Source organism: Staurois parvus, unplaced genomic scaffold, assembly GCF_062004578.1.
Source record: "Staurois parvus isolate SC_StPar_1 unplaced genomic scaffold, SC_StPar_1.0 ptg000157l, whole genome shotgun sequence".
Lineage (NCBI taxonomy): Eukaryota > Metazoa > Chordata > Amphibia > Anura > Ranidae > Staurois > Staurois parvus.
Window position 1 is genome coordinate 6,970,389 of NW_028317953.1, and position 20,120 is coordinate 6,990,508.

The 20,120-nt window shown below is 40.0% G+C and overlaps 1 protein-coding gene across 6 annotated transcripts in view; it reads left to right on the top strand.

Annotated features, from left to right (window-relative positions):
• ZNF521 (zinc finger protein 521) overlaps positions 1–20,120 on the top strand; it is a 444,451-nt gene that overhangs the window by 169,857 nt on the left and 254,474 nt on the right. For all 6 annotated transcript variants that reach the window (XM_089675720.1, XM_089675714.1, XM_089675719.1 and 3 more), the window contains one exon: positions 7,727–11,079. In XM_089675720.1, the coding sequence (XP_089531846.1) occupies positions 8,167–11,079 (2,913 nt within the window). In that variant the 5' untranslated portion in view covers positions 7,727–8,166. The remainder of the gene's footprint in view (positions 1–7,726; positions 11,080–20,120) is intronic.

Here is a 20,120-nt window from a genome sequence, read left to right on the forward strand (position 1 = left end):
GGGATGTCATGAAACATTTTTTTTTTCCTTACTCCTATTTTCTGACTGTTTTTCACTAGTTTTGCACTTGGCTAGGGTTAGTGTCACTACTGGTAGCATGAGGTGATATCTGGACCCTACAGAGGTTGCATAGGCAGTCCAACTCCTCCAGGATGGCACATCAATACGTGCCATTGCCAGAATGTATGCTGTGTGTCCCAGTACGGTATTAAGAGCATTGAGGAGATTCCAGGAGACAGGCAGTTACTCTAGGAGAGCTGGACAGGGCCGTAGAAGTTCCTTAACCCATCAGCAGGACCGGTATCTGCTCCTTTGTGCAAGGAGAAACAGGATGAGCACTGCCAGAGCCCTACAAAATGACCTCACGCAGGCCACTGGTGTGAATGTATCTGACTAAACAATCAGAAATAACTTCATGAGGGTGTCCTTAGGGCCTGATGTCCTCTAGTGGGCACTGCTCTCACTGCCCGGCACCATAGAGCTTGATTGGCATTTGCCATTGAACAGCAGCATTGGCAGGTCCGTCACTGGCACCTTGTGCTTTTCACAAATGAGAGCATGCTCACCCTGAACACCTGTGACAGACGTGAAAGGGTCTGGAGAAGCCATGGAAAATGTTATGCTGCCTGTAACATCATTCAGCAGGACTGTTTTGGTGGGTCAGTGATGGTCTGGAGAGGCATATCCATGGAGGGACGCACAGACCTCTACAGGCTAGACAATTGCACCCTGACTGTCATTAGGTATCGGGATGAAACCCTTGGACCCATTGTCAGACCCTACACTGGTGCAGTGGGTCCTGGGTTCCTCCTGGTGCACGACAATGCCAGGCCTCATGGTAAGAGCCCAAAGGCAGTTCCTGGAGGATGAAGGAATGTATGCCATTGTATGGCCCCCACGCTCGCCTGACGTAAATCCAATAGAACACCTCTGGGATATCATGGTTCAGTCCATCCGATGCTGCCAGGTTGCACCTCAGACTGTCCAGGAGCTCAGTGATGCCCTGTTCCAGATCTGGGAGGAAACACCCCAGGATACCATCCGTCGTCTCATTAGGAACATGCCCCAACGTTGTCAGGCATGCATACAAGCACATAGGAGCCATACAAACTGAGTACCATTTTGAGTTTCTGCAATGCAATCCTGGCATACCCCTTAACTTTCTTATATCATATAGCAACATTTTATAGCCCCGTATATCCGTTAATAAAGACAGTACTTTTTCCTTAGTAGGTCTGCTAAAGTCTTGAATAAGTTATGTTTTCACACCATTTCTAGGTGACAAATACCATACTGGTAATAAATAACCAAAATAAGGAACCCCTATAAATATCTAAACCATCTTAAATAATAGTGATATATAAAAAAAACCTTCCCATTGCCATGAATATATGAAATGCTTAATGCCACCTGATGCCAACATTCAGGGGAAAGCTGCTCACCCTAATTTTTTACCTTCCAAAAAACAGAAGGTCAAATGGTGAGATTTGATCATGTTTCTCATGATTCGTTTTAGAGTAAAGAAGTTGTTTCGAGGGTGGCGTTCTGAGCAAATCTTGACATTTCATTTTATGGGGCTAAGTGAAAGTGAGTTAAAAAGATAGTGTTTTTTGTGCACATTACCATTTATGGACTGTTTTTCTTTTTTTTTTTAATTCATGTTTAGTATGGTATGTTTGTTTTTACTTTATCACTTTTCACAAATTGTGTTAGAAATTTTTTTTTCATATGATGTAGATACTTACAAGTGCTTCCTTATTGTGATTAATTTTTGTGAGGTGTTTGAAGGCAGCAGCTTTGGTGTATACGGGTTTAAGTATTTATGGCAGTATAATTTGGTGAATTTTTCACAAACTATCCTGCACCACAGATGATAGTACTATGGTATACAATTCACATAAGTACTAAAGAATTTGTAAACCCAAAATGTCATATTCCTGTTATGTGCCTGCTGTACCATGTGCTTGTATGAAAAAGTATCCTGTTCTCTTTCTATTACTTCCTTTGTTTGAAATCCCTGCTGTTCCTGCCAGTCCCTCTGCTTTTCTATCAAAACTGACTGCGCTAGACATGAGAGCAAAGTGTGGTCAGTTCTCTAGCTGTGTTGGGAACTCGGCCTGCTCTCCTTCAATGATCAGACTTGTCCTGGCATGCCCCCCTGCACAGACAATCACAGGAAAGCTTAGTGTGATGCTGTTTTCCTTCCCCAGCTCTTATACAGCTGAGAACCAAGAGAATGTGATCACGTATAAAAAGGAAATAAATTATATTTATAATGTTTTTATATCTGAATGCTTTGCCTTTCATTTCTATTTTTAATTGAATGGGCTGTTTTACAGGATGAGGGTTTACAATAATTTTAAGTTAAGAACAACCTCTTTGGTCAGTAGGGATACGGTGTAGGTTCACCACTATCATAGGTTTTAATTCTGCAGGTTTGAAATTTGCATTCCCTGCAAATTTATGTGCAGAGTCTCCCAATGCACCACATAGTCTTTGAGCTGTGACCAGCAGACTTAGAAGAACCAAAAAGGAGGCTTTTGACTAAGCAAGCCTTATCACTATAAAAGAGGGCATAGAGCTAACCATAGTGTCAGTGAATTAAAAGCTCTTCCAGGGAAAGTTGACGAACTGCAAAGGGAGAGATCAGGATCATATGGGCTTTTGCCTGTTTTTTTGGGGTTTTTAATGTATTTATTTAAGTTCTGCTGAAAGGAGGGAAAAAGCAGAATGCAAGAACAATGTGCACCTCAAACATCTTACATTAGAAGGTTACATTACCGCCTGTAGCAGGGTGCCTTGCTGGCTGTGTTGAACCCCCCACACACACATACACACACACTTCCTGCTGCTGGGATCTGTGTACACTACAGGCTGTATGTGCAGAAGCCACCTCTTATCCTGAGCTTCCCTGCTGTACAGCTTCAGAGCAGTTCTGTGTGATCCCATACTCATCTCCCTCCCTCCTGACATGCAGTAGAGGGGCCAATCAGGAAAGGCTGTAGTCCCCGTGGGAGCATGGCCCACTTAAAGTAATGGGGCCTGAACTACAGCCCCCACCAGACATCTGTCATAAGTAAAAAACAGGTGCTGCTTTTTCTGACCTCCCTCCATAAAGGCTACTTGCCTGTCTGTATGCCATCCTGTAGTCTTAATAGTCACTGTAGTCAATTGTAGTCACTGACCAGGACAAATATGCCACTAAGGACCTTTGATTTATGGGATCTGCATAGTTGTTAAAGGTTAGTTGCTCAGATAATGTTAAATCCAGAGGCTCACTTTACCAGGCAAGCCAGTAGCATGCTCAGGATGATGTTAGCTATGTCAGCCTCTTACTTCTCTCATGAAAAGTCTAAAAAGTGCATTATGATTTTAAAGAGGTAGTAAACTGTTAAAAAGACACTTTCCTATAAAGCTGATTCCTCCAGAGGCATGCTGTCACCATGGACAGGGATTCCATCTTTACCCAGTCTTCCTTCTGGGTTCTCAGCAGCCCCACACCAAAAAAAAAATAAAAAATTGGCGTGCGGGTCCCCCCCAAAATCCATGCCAGACCCTTATCCGAGCATGCAGCCCGACAGGTCAGGAAAGGGGGGAGTGAGCGAGCGCCCCCACCTCCTGAACCATACCAGGCCACATGCCCTCAACATGGGGGGTGCTTTAGGGTAGGGGGAGCTCACCCCCAAAGCACCTTGTCCCCATGTTGATGGGGACGAGGGCCTCTTCCCCACAACCCTGGGCTGGTTGTGGGGGTCTGCGGGCATTGGGCTTTTTGGAATCTGGAAGCCCCCTTTAGCAAGGGGGCCCCCAGATCCCCCCCCCCACGTGAATGAGTAATGGGATACATGGTACCACTACCCATTCACAAAAAAAGCTAGTGTGAAAAAAGACAGGAGACATTCTTTGACAAGTCCTTTATTAAAAGAAAGAAAATAAGAGTGTCCCCCGAAGTAGAACCAACGTCCATCACGATGCCCACCGCCACCGCTACCCGTAAAAAAAAAAAGGCTCCGCTCCCGACACTGGCTGCTGGCCGTCTGCCTCTATGCTGGTTTGACAGTTCTTAAATATGTAAGGGATGGGGCCACCCGGTGACATCACCTGTGCGACATCAACTGGGGCATGCTGGGCACTGATATCACACGGGGCGGGTTCACATACGGGATGGCCCTGCCCCTTACATATTTGTGCATTATTTAATTGCTGGCAATTCTTTCTTTTGCATTCAGCTGTCAGTGGGGAATCCCGTTGACAGCTGAAACATTACTGCATAGTTTTCACTACTAAAATACCACCTGACTTGATAAAATAACTCATGTTGTATTTTAGTAGCCTTTTTTAGTGAATTTGCTATTTTTCAGTGCGTTCTGGGCATTTGGGAGGGTATCCTGAAGTTATCTTTTAAAAATGCTTCTAAACGCAAACGCGCATAACGCAGTAGGTAAACTCAGCTGAACTAACGTTTTTAACCTACGTTTTCTAGTAGTCAGTTTCCAGCGGTCAAGAGTTTTTCAAACGCCCTTATTGGCTTAAAAAGTTAAAAAGCAGACTTTACTACCGCTTTTTACTGTGGCTGTATTTGCTAGCTGGCATTAGCAGTTCACTGGTTGGTTTTGCTTGTAGCTTGGACTTCTTGAATTATCTGGAAATGTTTGCTTTACCCACTTTGCTAGATGTCAGTGTTACATATGAACTAAACAGTGTGAACAACAGTTATCTGGTCTAAATCATTGTTTAGCTCTGTGTTGATGATAATTCTCTAGGTTTAATCCGTATTAGTTTATCAATATTCCTGTTTCCGGTTTATGGCTTTGTCTGTGTCACTTAAAAGTACTGTTCCTATTTTCCTAAGGAAGTTCAACATGCTAATGTTTTGCAGGGAGGAAGAAATGTTGGAGAACCTCTTGAACTTGAATACAATGCACGTTCATGTAGGCTGAACTTTACCTTACATGTTGGAATAGCAGGCTGAAATTGTCATGCTTAGCAAATTCACACTGTCTGCTTAGAGATAAGAGTTGTAGATGTATGAAACAAAACAGAGATTTTTATTTCTTTAATCAAACACCTGGCGATGTAGCAGGATAATTTGCAGGTACACAATAGATTCATTTTTACTAAAACACCATAAAATACTTTTGGTTCACTTCAAAGGATAAAATATGATTATATTTTCCATATAAATGTTCAAATCTCTGAGATCATTAACATATTTTATTATGACTGTTGCATTAGGATTACCGTTCACAGATCAATAAACTGATTTTAATCTTAACATATTAGGGCACCTGAATAACAAAATGTTTCCAACTATGAAATTTATATATTGAACCACAAGCATGATGGAAACTGTATAATCACCCCACTTACCTTGAACTGAAGCTTTTATTTTTTTCCTAAGCTTTAGAGTATTGAAGCATTTTTTTTAAATCCCCTGCTGTGTATTTATTGTAGTAACCCTGATGTGGATAGATCATTTTTCACAAGCCATTGCAACATTCAGACTTACTTTTTTTCGCCTCAGAACTGGAAGTCAGGGGAATCTCTACTGTAAAAACATGACGAGGTTCTAATCCTTTCTTCTTTTATTGGGTGCTTTTTATTGATTTTTGTGTCCCTTTGTCACTGAGACAGACAATGAGGAACGTCCTTCCACATTGGGTCAAATGCAACAATTCTAACATGACATGAACAGAAAATTGATGTTGCGCTAATCACAATAATGCCAGAGACATTCCAAAACAAATAATGAGATGAGAAGACAATAGATAATACACCATAACATAATCAGTAAATGGAAGGAATATGGGAGTGAAGGGAAAGGTGAAATAGTAAAGTTCCAAAATGAGGACCAAAAGATGTAACAGACAATAAATCGTGACCGTTTGCAAATTGCACGGTAATAATCAGGAAGAAATAAAATATTAACTAAATCACAGTAATAGTGGGACATATGAGTCCGTCACAACATAAATGAAATAACGTGAATACAACTGATGAGAAAGTGGAGCAAAATGTGAAAAATACAAATTGAAGTGCTTAATATTAAAAGTGGACAAACCACTTCTCACAGAAGAATGACAATAACAACGCACAGTGAGGCCAAAAATTGTGACCATGCGATTAAAGAGTCATACCACAATGTGCATCAAAAGGCCATGTGACATAAAACGACTTATAAGTGACCATATAAATACCATAAATAAATGTGGCAAACATATATAGAGTGCAACTAATAGAAGACAGAAAATGGTGATATAAACGCACAGTGAAACCAAATAAATGTATTACTGTGCACCGTAAAATACAATAACACAATGAAGAAATAACGTGACTAAAAAAAATCGTAAATATGACATAAAGTCCATGTGCAAAAACGTCCAACAAAAACGCATAAAAAAACACAACATGAATAGGTAAATGATTGTTGAATCCCACACCGGCTAAATTGCCTCCTCACCTCCGCGCCCAGACCCCAAGGGGCCAAAAGTCTTTCAGGAAACTCACTGCAGGAGCCCTTTTAAGTGGAATCCCAAACAGTGATGTAGGGATGATATCCCCCTCACTGGTGGACCATACTGTTCAGGGGTGGTAATATATCTTTCACCTTTTGGACACGGAAATCTGCCAGCGCACAGAATTCCTGCCAGGGGTTCGTTGGACCAGAAAAAACATTCAGCTCACAGCACTCCCAGGGAGACAAGAAAAAGTGCTTCCATAGTGTAATATTGTAAATGAATCAAATTTATTGTAAAGACAAATGCGCATTTGCATGGGAACAGATTAAACAAGGCATCCATCACATGTGTTGATATGGGTGTACCAATATGGCTGCAGCCGTTTGTGTCAGAAATGACATCACCACATTCCACTGTCTGACCTACGCGTTACATCACTGTCACGTGACTTTCACCTTTCCCTTCACTCCCATATTCCTTCCCTTTACTGATTATGTTATGGTGTATTATCTATTGTCTTCTCATCTCATTATTTGTTTTGGAATGTCTGTGGCATTATTATGATTAGCACAACATCAATTTTCTGTTTGTTGTTTTTTGCTAGTGGTATAGCCAGGTGTGTGCTGCTGTCCCAATAGTCCCATCTTTTCTAGTAGCAGTGCCAAAAGTTTTTTACATATTTTTTTCTAACATGACATGACTAAGGTTCTTTCATGCTCTCTGTAAGAGCGAAGACCACTTTACCCCTTGACATGCTTTTGTATATAATGCCATTACAACTGAAATCACTGACTACAATTGCAATTTTTAATAAAAATTGATAATCGCATAAATCCATTTTAAAACGAATGGAACCTTCGGGTTTTGTCCCAATTTACAATGCTGGTGTTCAGTTTTCCAAAAATGCACTTATGTAGTTTATCTATACTAAAAAGAACTGTTTAGTTAAAGTAAAGCCAGCACTTTTTTTCAATTTGAAACTGTAGGGTATGGCTGAAACTGCTGTTTTTTTATGTAGTATTAAAAAAACCCCCATAAAATTTAATTTTTAAGTCTATCAAGAGGCTACTGAAAGGAAATATTGTGTGTATTGGTAAGTAAAAAAAAAACATTTTGGGCAAAGATCACTCATGTCCAAAATATCAAAATGGCTCTGGTTGTTTGGGTATCCATAATCAGTTTAATAACTTTATTAAAAATACAAATAGACGTAGTTAATTTTTTTTTATTTTCTTGGGGTTTCTGACATGATGTGCTTTCTCTTTCAGATGGCGCAGATGTAGAAGATGATCCATCTTGTTCGTGGCCTGCATCCTCACCATCTAGCAAAGATCAGACATCCCCAAGTCACGGAGAAGGTTGCGACTTTGGTGAAGAAGAGGGTATACCTGGGCTACCATATCCTTGCCAGTTTTGTGACAAGTCATTCAGTCGCCTCAGCTATTTAAAACACCATGAGCAAAGCCACAGTGACAAACTTCCTTTTAAGTGCACATATTGTAGTAGATTGTTTAAGCACAAGAGAAGCCGAGACCGCCATATAAAACTTCATACTGGAGATAAAAAATATCACTGCAGTGAGTGTGATGCAGCATTTTCCAGAAGTGATCATCTCAAAATTCATCTGAAGACTCATACCTCCAACAAGCCATATAAATGTGCCATTTGTAGACGAGGGTTTTTGTCTTCAAGTTCTTTGCATGGTCATATGCAGGTTCATGAGAGGAATAAAGATTGCTCGCAATCAGGAACTAGAATGGAAGAATGGAAAATGAAGGACACTCAGAAATGCAGTCAGTGTGAGGAAGGGTTTGACTTTCCAGAGGATCTTCAGAAACACATAGCTGAATGTCACCCTGAATGTTCTCCAAATGATGATAGAGCTGCTCTTCAGTGCATATACTGTCATGAACTTTTTGTTGAAGAAACCTCCTTGCTGAACCACATGGAGCAAATGCACAGTAATGAGAAGAAGAATTCTTGTAGTATTTGTTCTGAGAATTTCCACAGTATTGAGGAGCTCTACAGCCATATGGACAGTCATCAGCATCCAGAATCATGCAACCCAAGCAACAGTCCCTCTTTAGTTACTGTAGGCTACACATCTGTATCGAGTACTACCCCTGATTCAAACTTGTCTGTTGATAGCTCCACAATGATAGATGTAGCTCCCCCATTAACTAAAAGTCGTGGGCGTAAAAGGGCTTCTCAGCAAACTCCTGATGTCAATGCTCCCTCAAGCAAACAAGCAAAAGTTACTTACAGTTGTATCTATTGCAGTAAACAGTTATTCTCAAGCCTGGCTGTCCTCCAGATACATCTTAAAACTATGCATTTAGATAAGCCAGAGCAGGCCCATATCTGTCAGTACTGCTTAGAAGTCTTGCCCTCACTCTACAATCTAAATGAACATCTCAAACAGGTACATGAAGCTCAGGATCCAGCACTAATAGTATCCACTATGCCTGCCATGGTGTATCAGTGCAACTTTTGCTCTGAAATATTCAATGACCTTAACATGCTCCAAGAGCACATTAGAAGTTCACATGGTTTTTCAAACCCTGTTGCAAAAGATAGTAATGCATTCTTTTGCCCTCACTGCTACATGGGATTTCTCACAGACTCCTCACTAGAGGAACACATTCGCCAAGTTCATTGTGACCTCAGTGGTTCTCGTTTTGGCTCTCCAGTATTGGGTACCCCAAAAGAACCTGTTGTTGAAGTATACTCTTGCTCCTATTGCACCAATTCTCCAATCTTTAATAGTGTACTTAAATTAAATAAGCACATCAAAGAGAATCACAAGAATATTCCGCTAGCTTTGAATTACATCCACAACGGAAAGAAATCTAGAGCTCTGAGTCCCTTATCTCCTGTTACTTTGGATCAATCCTCTTTAAAGATGATGCAGACCATTGGTGGCACTCCTTCAAGACCTGCAGGCGAGTACATCTGCAATCAGTGTGGTGCCAAGTATTCATCCCTTGATGGTTTTCAAACTCACTTAAAAACTCATCTTGATACTGTTCTGCCAAAACTGACATGCCCCCAGTGCAACAAAGATTTTCCTAACCAAGAATCTCTTTTGAAGCATGTCACTATACACTTTATGATCACGTCTACGTATTATATTTGTGAAAGTTGTGATAAACAGTTTACTTCAGTGGACGATTTACAGAAGCACTTATTAGACATGCATACATTTGTTTTCTTTCGTTGTACCCTATGTCAGGAAGTTTTTGACTCCAAGGTCTCTATTCAGCTTCACTTGGCTGTGAAACACAGCAATGAAAAGAAAGTGTACCGCTGCACTTCTTGTAATTGGGATTTCCGCACAGAGACCGACTTGCAGCTCCATGTAAAGCACAATCACCTGGAAAACCATGGAAAGATCCACAAATGCATTTTCTGTGGTGAATCTTTTGGCACTGAAGTAGAGCTACAGTGCCATATTACAACTCATAGTAAAAAATATAATTGCAAATTTTGTAGCAAAGCTTTCCATGCCATAATTTTGTTGGAAAAGCACTTGAGGGAAAAGCACTGCGTTTTTGAATCTAAAACGCAAAACTGTGGGACCAACGGAGCATCCGAACAGGTTCAGAAAGAAGAAGTGGAGCTTCAGACTTTGCTGACAAACAATCAAGAGTCCCATAACAGTCATGATGGCAGTGAAGAAGACATTGATACCTCTGAACCAATGTATGGCTGTGACATTTGTGGAGCTGCTTACACCATGGATTCTCTTTTGCAGAATCACCAGCTCAGAGATCACAATATCAGACCTGGAGAAAGTGCAATTGTTAAAAAGAAGGCTGAATTAATTAAGGGCAACTACAAGTGCAATGTTTGCTCCCGTACTTTTTTCTCTGAAGGTGGTCTGCGAGAGCACATGCAGACTCATTTGGGGCCAGTAAAGCATTACATGTGTCCAATATGCGGAGAACGCTTCCCATCCTTGTTAACTCTTACAGAACATAAAGTGACACACAGTAAGAGTCTGGACACTGGCAGTTGCAGAATTTGTAAGCTTCCTCTACACAGTGAGGATGATTTCTTAGAACATTGTCAGATGCACCCAGACTTGAGAAACTCACTGACAGGGTTTCGCTGTGTGGTGTGCATGCAGACAGTGACTTCAACCCTGGAGCTTAAGATCCATGGCACATTTCACATGCAGAAGACAGGAAATGGAGCTGCTGTTCAGGCCACTGCACGTATTCAAAATCTGCCCAAGTTCTTTAAGTGTGCTTCTTGCTTGAAAGAGTTTCGCTCCAAACAGGACTTGGTGAAACTTGATATTAATGGTTTGCCCTATGGCCTGTGTGCCACTTGTGTTAGTCTTAGCAAAAGTGCCAGTCCGACTGCCAATGCAGTTTTAAACACAAATCGCCCCCCTGTTAATCAGACTGAAAGCCAACCCTGTGTAGACGGAAAAAATAAAGTGTCTGTGCTCAAGACCCGATGCTCTACTTGTAATGTTAAATTTGAATCGGAGAATGAACTTCAAAACCATATTCAGACTATACACAGAGAACTAATATCTGAAAACAACACAGCCCAGCTGAAAACACCACAGGTTTCTCCGATGCCAAGGATCAGCCCATCTCAATCTGAGGAGGTAATAGTTTTATGACTGTGTGTAATTTTGTTTGGCAACCACTGTATTTACAAGATTGGTAAAAAATGCATAGATCTCTGGTCAAACTACACAGGTGACTGTCAATTTTATTCACATCATAACCTGGTGTAAACTTTGTTCCAGACTACTGCACCTTGTCAACATTCATGTCTCTAGCTTGATGGTCAACCATCCTTTCGCTGACAACGGATATAACCATCTGTACAGATTAGTTCATTATATTGATTTTTTTTTTTAATTAAAAAAAGGTTAACGTTCAGAAATTGCATTTTGTTTATAAAGGTTTTAATAATGTAGTTCAGTATAATTAAAACTTTATTTTAACTGAAACTAGTATTTCACATTATCAAACTGCTGCTAGATAAATGAATTAACTTCTGAAGACTGGTAATTGAACTAGGAGGTATTTTGTTTCATCAATGTGCTGTTAACATGAATGGAGGAGGCAGCATCGACCAATTGAACATGCAGAAGAAAGTCATATTCACTGAAGATACCAAGATCTGTTTTTTTTTTCTTTAGATAGTATTTTGAGCATTTTATTTCAATGACCGTGGAAGTGGTGAGGTCTAAGGGTAAAAATGTTTGACAGTAAATGAACTGAAATGTGAGTGTCTACAATATGCAATCCCCTGTCAAACATTTCAGGTCAGAGTACTTTTTATGCAGGCCATAGACGGGTTGAACACCGGCCGATTTTTCGAACGAAAAACGTTTGTTCAGGCCAACGTTATCACCAACGAATAAAAAAATCGTCCGACTAAATCATAAAGTTCACCCCAGAACTTCTGTCCCTTTCAGGTCACAGCTCATGCGCAGATTTTTCATTGTTAAAACGATCGTCCGATTTGGCCATTATTGCCGGGAAAATCGTCCGATCGTCCAAATCGGCCGCAAATTTCCCAACATAACCGATAATCTGAAAGTGCAAAATACACGAAAAACGGCCGATGAACTAATCCACTAACGGTACGAAAATCGGGCGATTTTTCTTTTGGATGAAAAATCGGACGATTAACGACCCATCCATGGCCTGCATTATTCTATATTAACCCCTTGACGCCGACGTAACACAAATACACAGAACTGGCCTTTTTTTCGTGGAGCTGCATATTGCGTACCTGTCTTTGTTCTAGAAGCGCACCGCATGGCGCGTCCCCAGCACAAAGACCGTGATAGCCTCTGATTGGCTATCACAATCATCAGTCACTGTAAAGCCCATCCCCCTTGTTTTTTTTTCTCTCTAGGAATGGAGGCGAGATATACATTGTATCTAACTTCTGGCATGGAGGGGAAAAAAATGTTTGTGTTAAAAAAAAAAAGATAAATAAGTAAATATTAAAAAATAAAGAAAAATACCTAGATCAAGGTTTGATCTAGTTCAGTACCAGGGTAAGTGTTTGGGTCAAGGTCAGGATCAAAGGTCAGGATTTTTTAAAAAATCTGGTATCAGTGACCGTGTGTTTTAGGTAAAAAAACCAAAACAAAAAAAAACCAAAATGCGCACTATTGTTTCTGTGCTGTACTACGGGTACAAACAACAATTAACATACACATATATGGTATTGTTGTGATCGTCAAGAGCTGGAGAATTTATTTTGGGTTGTTATTTGGTGGTAGGTTATGGTAGTAACAAGAAACACACAGCTAAATAAAAAAAAAATATATTTTTTTTTTACTATTTTGGGCCACTTATCCTTTGCTGATAAAAAAAATCAGGAGATATCCATTACCATTTACCACCAAATGAAAACCCAATTTGTCCTGAAAAAAACAAGGTATAATTCACCTGAATGTACAAAGTAGTTATGATGATATGTACGGTTTTACTAACACATGTCAACGTTGCAAAATTGTGCTTAGGCATTTAGATTTGTTTTACCCTTAGGCGTGAAGGGGTTAAATATATATATTAAAACATATTATATGCTCACTTCTTGTCCAATTCCAGTTTAGATTTCACACATTTAGGAACCTAACCTATGTTCTGAATAATAGTGGGCTTTAAAAGTAGCTGTAGGGGTGTAGATCCTTCTGAGTGTGCCAAACCCCCTCCTATGCATAAAGACTTCTACAGTATGTAGAACTGTCATGTATGAATAGTAACAACTTCTAGTCTGGGACCAGTTCTGACGTTTCTCTCATACATGAAATGTAATTTTTTTTTTTTTTTTGCTCCATCTATCATGGAGTCATCAAAGAGTAGAAGAAACCGAGTTCATCACAGAAGACACTTGGGAAAAATTCCTCAGTTACATATCCATCCCGGTGTTAACATATCAAAGAGAAAAGCAAAGAGCTCCACATAGTGTTTACCATTCAAACTAGTCCTTTATTATAAAAGTAGAACACACATTAAAATGAAGTAAATATGCAAGTAAATAAACATCAGTCTGTGACATCAAAATGGCTTCCCACAGACTTCCGGTTGTGCAATGACGTCACAGCAAGCTCCAGCCTTGCTTTTATCTTTCATCTATCTTTATTTTTATATATGTTAACTCCGGAATGGATACATAATTGAGGAATTTCACCCAGGCGTCTTCTGTAATGAATATGGTTTCTTCTACTCTTTGATGACTCTACCAGTGATGATGACCTGTGAATAATGCTCAGGTTGACCATTTTTCAATCAGAATGTTATACATTTCTGGTAAGCCTTGTATGGTGTTACCTGGTGGAGAGCCCTTCTACTTTTTTGGGGATATTCCCATTTTATAGCGGTCATTTGGAGTGGTACACTACTCATAACTACTTTTGGGACTTTAAAAATGTTTCTTTCATTGCACCTGTGGATTTGGACATTCAGTTTATCAGTACCAGATGTATACTATTTATTGATTTTATATTTGCACACTTATATATAATTTTTTATATACTAATGAATTGGTGCGACCCAATTTTTTAATATTCTGTGTTAATATCTCATAATGTGGCTGCTGCTTCTTCAAGTTTAAATTTTTTATCATTCTTTTTTTTAGATTTTGTTTTGTTTACCCAAGCGCAATTCACATATTTAATTTGGTAAATATATATGTACGGTGGACGGGTAGTGGTTAAGTAAAACGGAGTAGCCTGTCATCCCATTATAAGACCAAAAGAATGATCCCTCATAACTTAATGTGAACATGCCCTGGAAGGCAGACTGCATTGTATGTATTGGGACATGAGCTAGATAATTTGTCACTGGTTACTTTTGTTCACCAGTAATCTGTGTGAAGAGATGTGCCTGTTTACAGCAGGTTTGCTTATGTCTGGAGCAAAGCTCCATGATGTTAAGAGATCTAGGCAGTCAACCTCGTACCTGCATGTTACTCTTACGTCTTTAGGAGGGGGAACCTATAATTATATCCTGATAAGGAAGGGGCTGAGTTTACTGCCCAAGTGCCTGGTGGCCAAGCATCATGTGTGTCTATATATACGCACACACACACTCGCTGTTATGCTATGTGTAATTGAGTGTATTATTTAATGGCGTGACTGGTCACAGTGCATAGTTACCACACTTTTGTTGCTAGACTCTTTCTCCACTTTCAAGGCCCTTTCCTATTTTGCTATATGCTGGATGCAAAAATGTGTAGATTAGCCACTATAGGGGGCAAATACCCAGTTCTTAATCTCTGCCTACCTTATCAACTGCTGAGATAAAATTTTGGCTCACTCCAAACCATTCTAGATTACCGTGGCTAGGCTATCACTGTGAAGAACAACCATTTTTTTGGCACTGCAAAACAAGCGGTAGAGCCTGTGTATGTAATAAGCAAATATGGCTGCCTCCAGGTACATGCAGAATTATTATTTATACACATAAACATTGGGGTTGATTTACTAAAGGCAAATAGTCTGTGCACTGCAACTGCAGTTGCTCTAGATCTGAGGGGAAGCTCTGAAATGAAGGGAATCTCTGCTGATTTCTATGATCCAATCATGTGTAAGCAGAAATGCTGTTTTTTTTTTACTTTCCTTACATGTGATTGGGTATTTTTCACAGTGCACAATATATTTGCCTTTGGTAAATTGACCCCGTTTAAAAGTTCTATGGTCACAGCATGCACTTTAAGTTTGCATTGTGATTTCAATACAAACACTTGTTATGTTTGACAATTGAATATAAGTTTACTTGAGAAACCTCTTTTCATGTTCAGAGCTGTGCCTGTCTGCTGTCCATCTCTTTCCACAACATCCTGGATTCCCTGCATGCTTTGCAGCTTCTCTTCTGCAGTTCACTTTCCTTTATAAGGACTACATATCCCATGGTACCTTGCTGCAAGCAGTAATTCCTTTACCGACTGCCCCATAATACTCCTCCTCTCAGAACCTCTGTAGTTCAGACGGCAGGCTCTGAGATGTGTGTGACACAACAGTGCCCACCCACAGGACATAGTTGAATGTATGTCACAGATATAAAGGAATTAAATGTGTGAGGATCATCAAAAAGTACATTTACAAACTAAGTTTGTTCAAATGAATAGGAGTAGACTTGAAATAATTGAAATACAGTATGGAAATATTTGATTTTACTTTTTTTTTTTACTTTATTTATTCCGGCAATATACACATAGTCAGTGAGTAAACAAACTAGGAAAGTGACACTCATGGGTTAAGGCATCAACAGTAAAAACAGGGTTGGAGATGCAACAGATACAGGGTTTCTGAGAAAACGTATTGGTCCAGGCTTCTGGTTTGACACCAGTTCGAAGAAGTAATGCCTGTAGGAATTGAATTTACATTTTGACCATAGATACACTTTAACACTGAGAATATTTAAATCGTACTGATCTTTTATCTTGAACACAGTAAAACAGTAAAACACAAAGCTTATACATTTTTGTAACTGTAGAGATTTTAATACACTAGAAAATAACTCCTGTGTTTACTACTATTTCTGTCATGGTCCACATGCTGAGACACAGTTTAAATATATATTACTCCCTCTTATCACCATAAGACAGAAAGTTCCAACATTAAACCCCAGAGATTTATCTGGGGAAAGAGGGTATTTTTTAAAATTGTGTAATGCATTATTATTGTAGTAATGTGCCTTGTGAATTTGCATTGTCGTTGAAGTTGTAGAATTGTGCATACCACTGCATTGTGTGCCATACATTAGAGAGTGTTTATGTTAATAGATTAAAGTTCAAATCATGTAAAAGAAAATAGCTGGTACTAGTTGCCTTATACTGATAAGGGTCCCATTGCAAACCCTCTAAACCCTTGTCACCTAATTAATTAAAAGCTAGGGTGGAGTTAAAAAGTGCATCTTAAACAATGACTCGTATTTACTCTCATTATTTCAGTCCACTCAACAGTTTTGTAGCGGACAAATCTCTTTCTTACCGTGAAAGGGTTACAAACCCCACAATTCAGCACACACGGTCAGTAGGGAGCTGATGGTTGTTGTGTGCCTTTGCTTCACTGGACTTTGCTTTGATGAGGCATGACCTGAAGAAGATAAAGGGCTTAATTTATTATTTTGTAATTTTCAGTACCACATAAAATGAAGAGTCTGAACGGGAGTAAATTGGAAGCAGCATTGTGCCTGGGGAGTCTCTGCATCACTATGCTTGCTTAGAGGAGAGCGTAAAATCACCACTTACATGTACTACAGTTATAAATATTACATATAGCATATTGCAATAGACATTGCAACAAGATGAAATTCACACAGATACACAGATCATTTTCTTTGACAACTTAATCTTGTGGAGAGCGCTGCAGATTCTATCGCAATAAAAAAAGGAGCAACATCCACATTTGACATTTAAAGGGACACATAGTCATCACTTTCCTAGTTTAATTTTACCACAGCATAGTAAAGGTCACATCCTCTGTGAAATATGGGAATTTCATTGATGTTCATTTTTTTTTCCTAGGGTATATCAGTGGAATATGAAAATAATATCAACCGTGTTTTCATAGCTGTTTTTCTTTTAAGTTCTCTGTCACTGCAGGTCAGTCTGGTTGGGCCTCAGGTGGTTTCGCTTCCGATGTCAAGCCTTAGCTCACCATAACCCACGCACTTTGGTGTTCTTCCTGAGCCGCGTAGCAAAGTATTGGTTGTTTTAATTAAGCCCTTGAAGATTCACTGTACATTTCTACCATATACAATTTTTGTTCAAAATTGATCTGGGCCCTCACCTCAGAAATCCTCTTTTTCAGAGGGATTACATCTTATTGAAAATTCAGGAAAGACGATATTTCCCTGTAGATGGTTCAATATCAAGTGTTGATAGTGTTCTACATTCCAAGTAATTGAGGGGAGGAGAAAAGCTGTTCACTAAATTGATGATTTCAGGATTGCTGGTAGCAGGGCAAGTTAAGCCTGCAGTCACATGTGTCTATAGATCTCCTTTGTAACTCACTGAGGTGTATTAATAGGCCTGCAGGAGAAAAAAAAATATATTGCATCTCAGACGGTGTCTGCTGTAGGCTGTCTGTGTAAGAAATTTAAGAAAACATGGCCTTTTACATTTCAGTGACTCAGATAAATATATTATGCAGTGACAGATGTAGCTGTATATGACCGGAGCTACATCATTTGAATCAGCTAGTTGTAAAATCATATTTTCAGTCAGTACCAGATTTTTAAAAAATTGTCCCTATTTAAAGAAACCCTGAGAATGAATGTAGACAGAATTTGAAGGAATCTACAATGATAGAAATACAGGAACTACCATAGCTGACTTGCTCTTTTAAAGGTGCAAGCTAAGTAGTTGTTTTCTTGATCCTAGATTGATGAGAAAGGCTGTCAGAAAGAGGTGTACATCTAATTCATATACTACAACTGCCAGCAGCTTGACGGAGCCATAAATAAATGTATCAAGAATTTGTTTTGAGTATAGATATTTGAACAGCGAAGGTAGACAAAACCAAAAGGGCAAGTGATAAGGCCCGCAAACCCTATTCTTAGGGTATGATACTTTATCATCAGTATCTTAAGAGATAAATGAACAAGGTTAATTGCTCGCATTAATCACAATTTGTAGAAAACATTACTCCTTCCAGTGTGCAAATATATTGTGGTGAGTATCATCTGGTCTACTTTAATAGTAATTAAATCGGTATTGGACCCAAAAGCAAACATTTATTATATTGCAACTTATCAATTCTTACGTGATAGCTGCATTCATTTTCTTTTTAGGCTTTTTCTTTTTTTTTCTTCAACTTAGGATTCTGCCAGTAAGTCTGTTGTTTTTAAACATGTAAGCAGGTTGCTTATGATAGCCTAGATAGTTGCTGCACTGGACTGGGGCATCAGGGTTAATTCTATTTCCTGAGTTTTCTTTGGCTGGCTTTCTTGGGTCTGATCCACTGGTGCTGTGCCTATAAAAAAGGATAGTGCTCAGGAGTGGAGGGGAGAGAAGAGCAGTAGCCGTTGGGGTATCTGAGCCCTGCGTTATGAAAGTTCCGAATTTGGGATTCCAAGCCGTGAGCTGGATGTCACCACCGATGCTGGAGGTCACTTGCCTTCCAAAGCTTTCCACTATTTAGGGGGAATGCTAGTCCATCCTAAAGATACAAGCTGCAGGATTTTTCCAACCATGGGACTGTGCCATATGCAGACATGCCAGGGAAGCACAGAAGCCTGAGATAGGGACGTAGGGAAAGAACTGTATTGTACTTTGAACTCTGTTATGTTCAGATTTTTTTCAGTAAAGCTTTTAAACCTTGCCTTTCGCCTGCTCTGAAGTTAATAAATAGGTGCAATGCAAGTAACCAACACAGTGCACAGCTCAGGTCAGTTAAGACACATTGGGGTAAGAAGACAGCAAGTGGTTACCATGGATAATGGAAATCCAACAAGCATCCTGTCATTAAGCGTGTACCTGTGACAGGGGGGACATCCTATTGTGGCGAAGGAGTTTTGTCCGCTTATCTCCCCTGGTGATCTGTCTCCCATAGCAATGGGAGCAGATCAGGGCTCGGAGGTACCCAGCCTGAACACAGTGTATGTTAGAGGAAGAGTTAAATGTGTGCATGCATGGGTCCTGCGCTAAATGCACGGTGGTGTTCCATTCCGCTACTGGGGATGAGGAAGTGGAGTTACACTGGACAGGTGGAGTGAGCATAGGCTCAACGTGTCCCTCCTATATGCAACTTAAGGTGTACGGACCAAAGTAAAGGTAACCCATGTGTAAGGCAGTGAACCTGTTCAAGGTGCCCAGCGTAGCTCAAAAGAACCCACCCCAGGGCTGGCCTCCTATGTGACCTATACTTGGCACCCAGCGAGAGAGGGAACATGGAGAGAGCACCACCTGCCTACCCCCCATGAGCTTACAAACAGAACACGCTGTCCTGCAGATATAGCTTTCTGTTAGAAGGTTGCAGCAAACCACTTACCACTGACAGGGTGCTTACAATAGTCAGCTTTTATTTAGGTAAAACCATTATCCAAAAAAGAACAAATTTGTTTTACTGTAACTGTTTATAAAGTGTTAGATGGAATTTGGCTACAATGTCTTAGTGTATTTAAATCTGCTAGTTTATCTAACACTAACTCTCTCCAGACTGACATTTATTATTACAAGTTCTTATATGCGCCATCAATTTACGTAGCACTTTGCATATATATCATACATTCACATCAGTCCCTAACCCTCAAAGGGCGTACAACCTAAGGCCCCTAGCGCACATTCTTATATACACATCATTCTTATATACACATACTAGGGCCAATTTAGACAGGATCCAATTAACCTACCAGCATGTCTTTGGAGTGTAGGAGGAAACCCACGCAGGCACAGGGAGAACATGCAAACTCCAGGCAGGTGGTGCTGTGGTTGGGATTAGAACCAACGACCCTGCCAGGCGGAAGTGCTAACCATTTAGCCACTGTGCTGCTCACAAATGCTGCTGTCCAAGCGTGCGTCTTCATCCAGACTGTGGGCACTCCATTACAGGAGTTATGTTACTGGCCAGATCACCAGGTTAAAACAGAGGGAAAACCTATGCAACCACCACACATGTTTGGTAAGCTGCAATATATAAACTTTTGGCTTGGGGTATTATAGGGCTTTAAA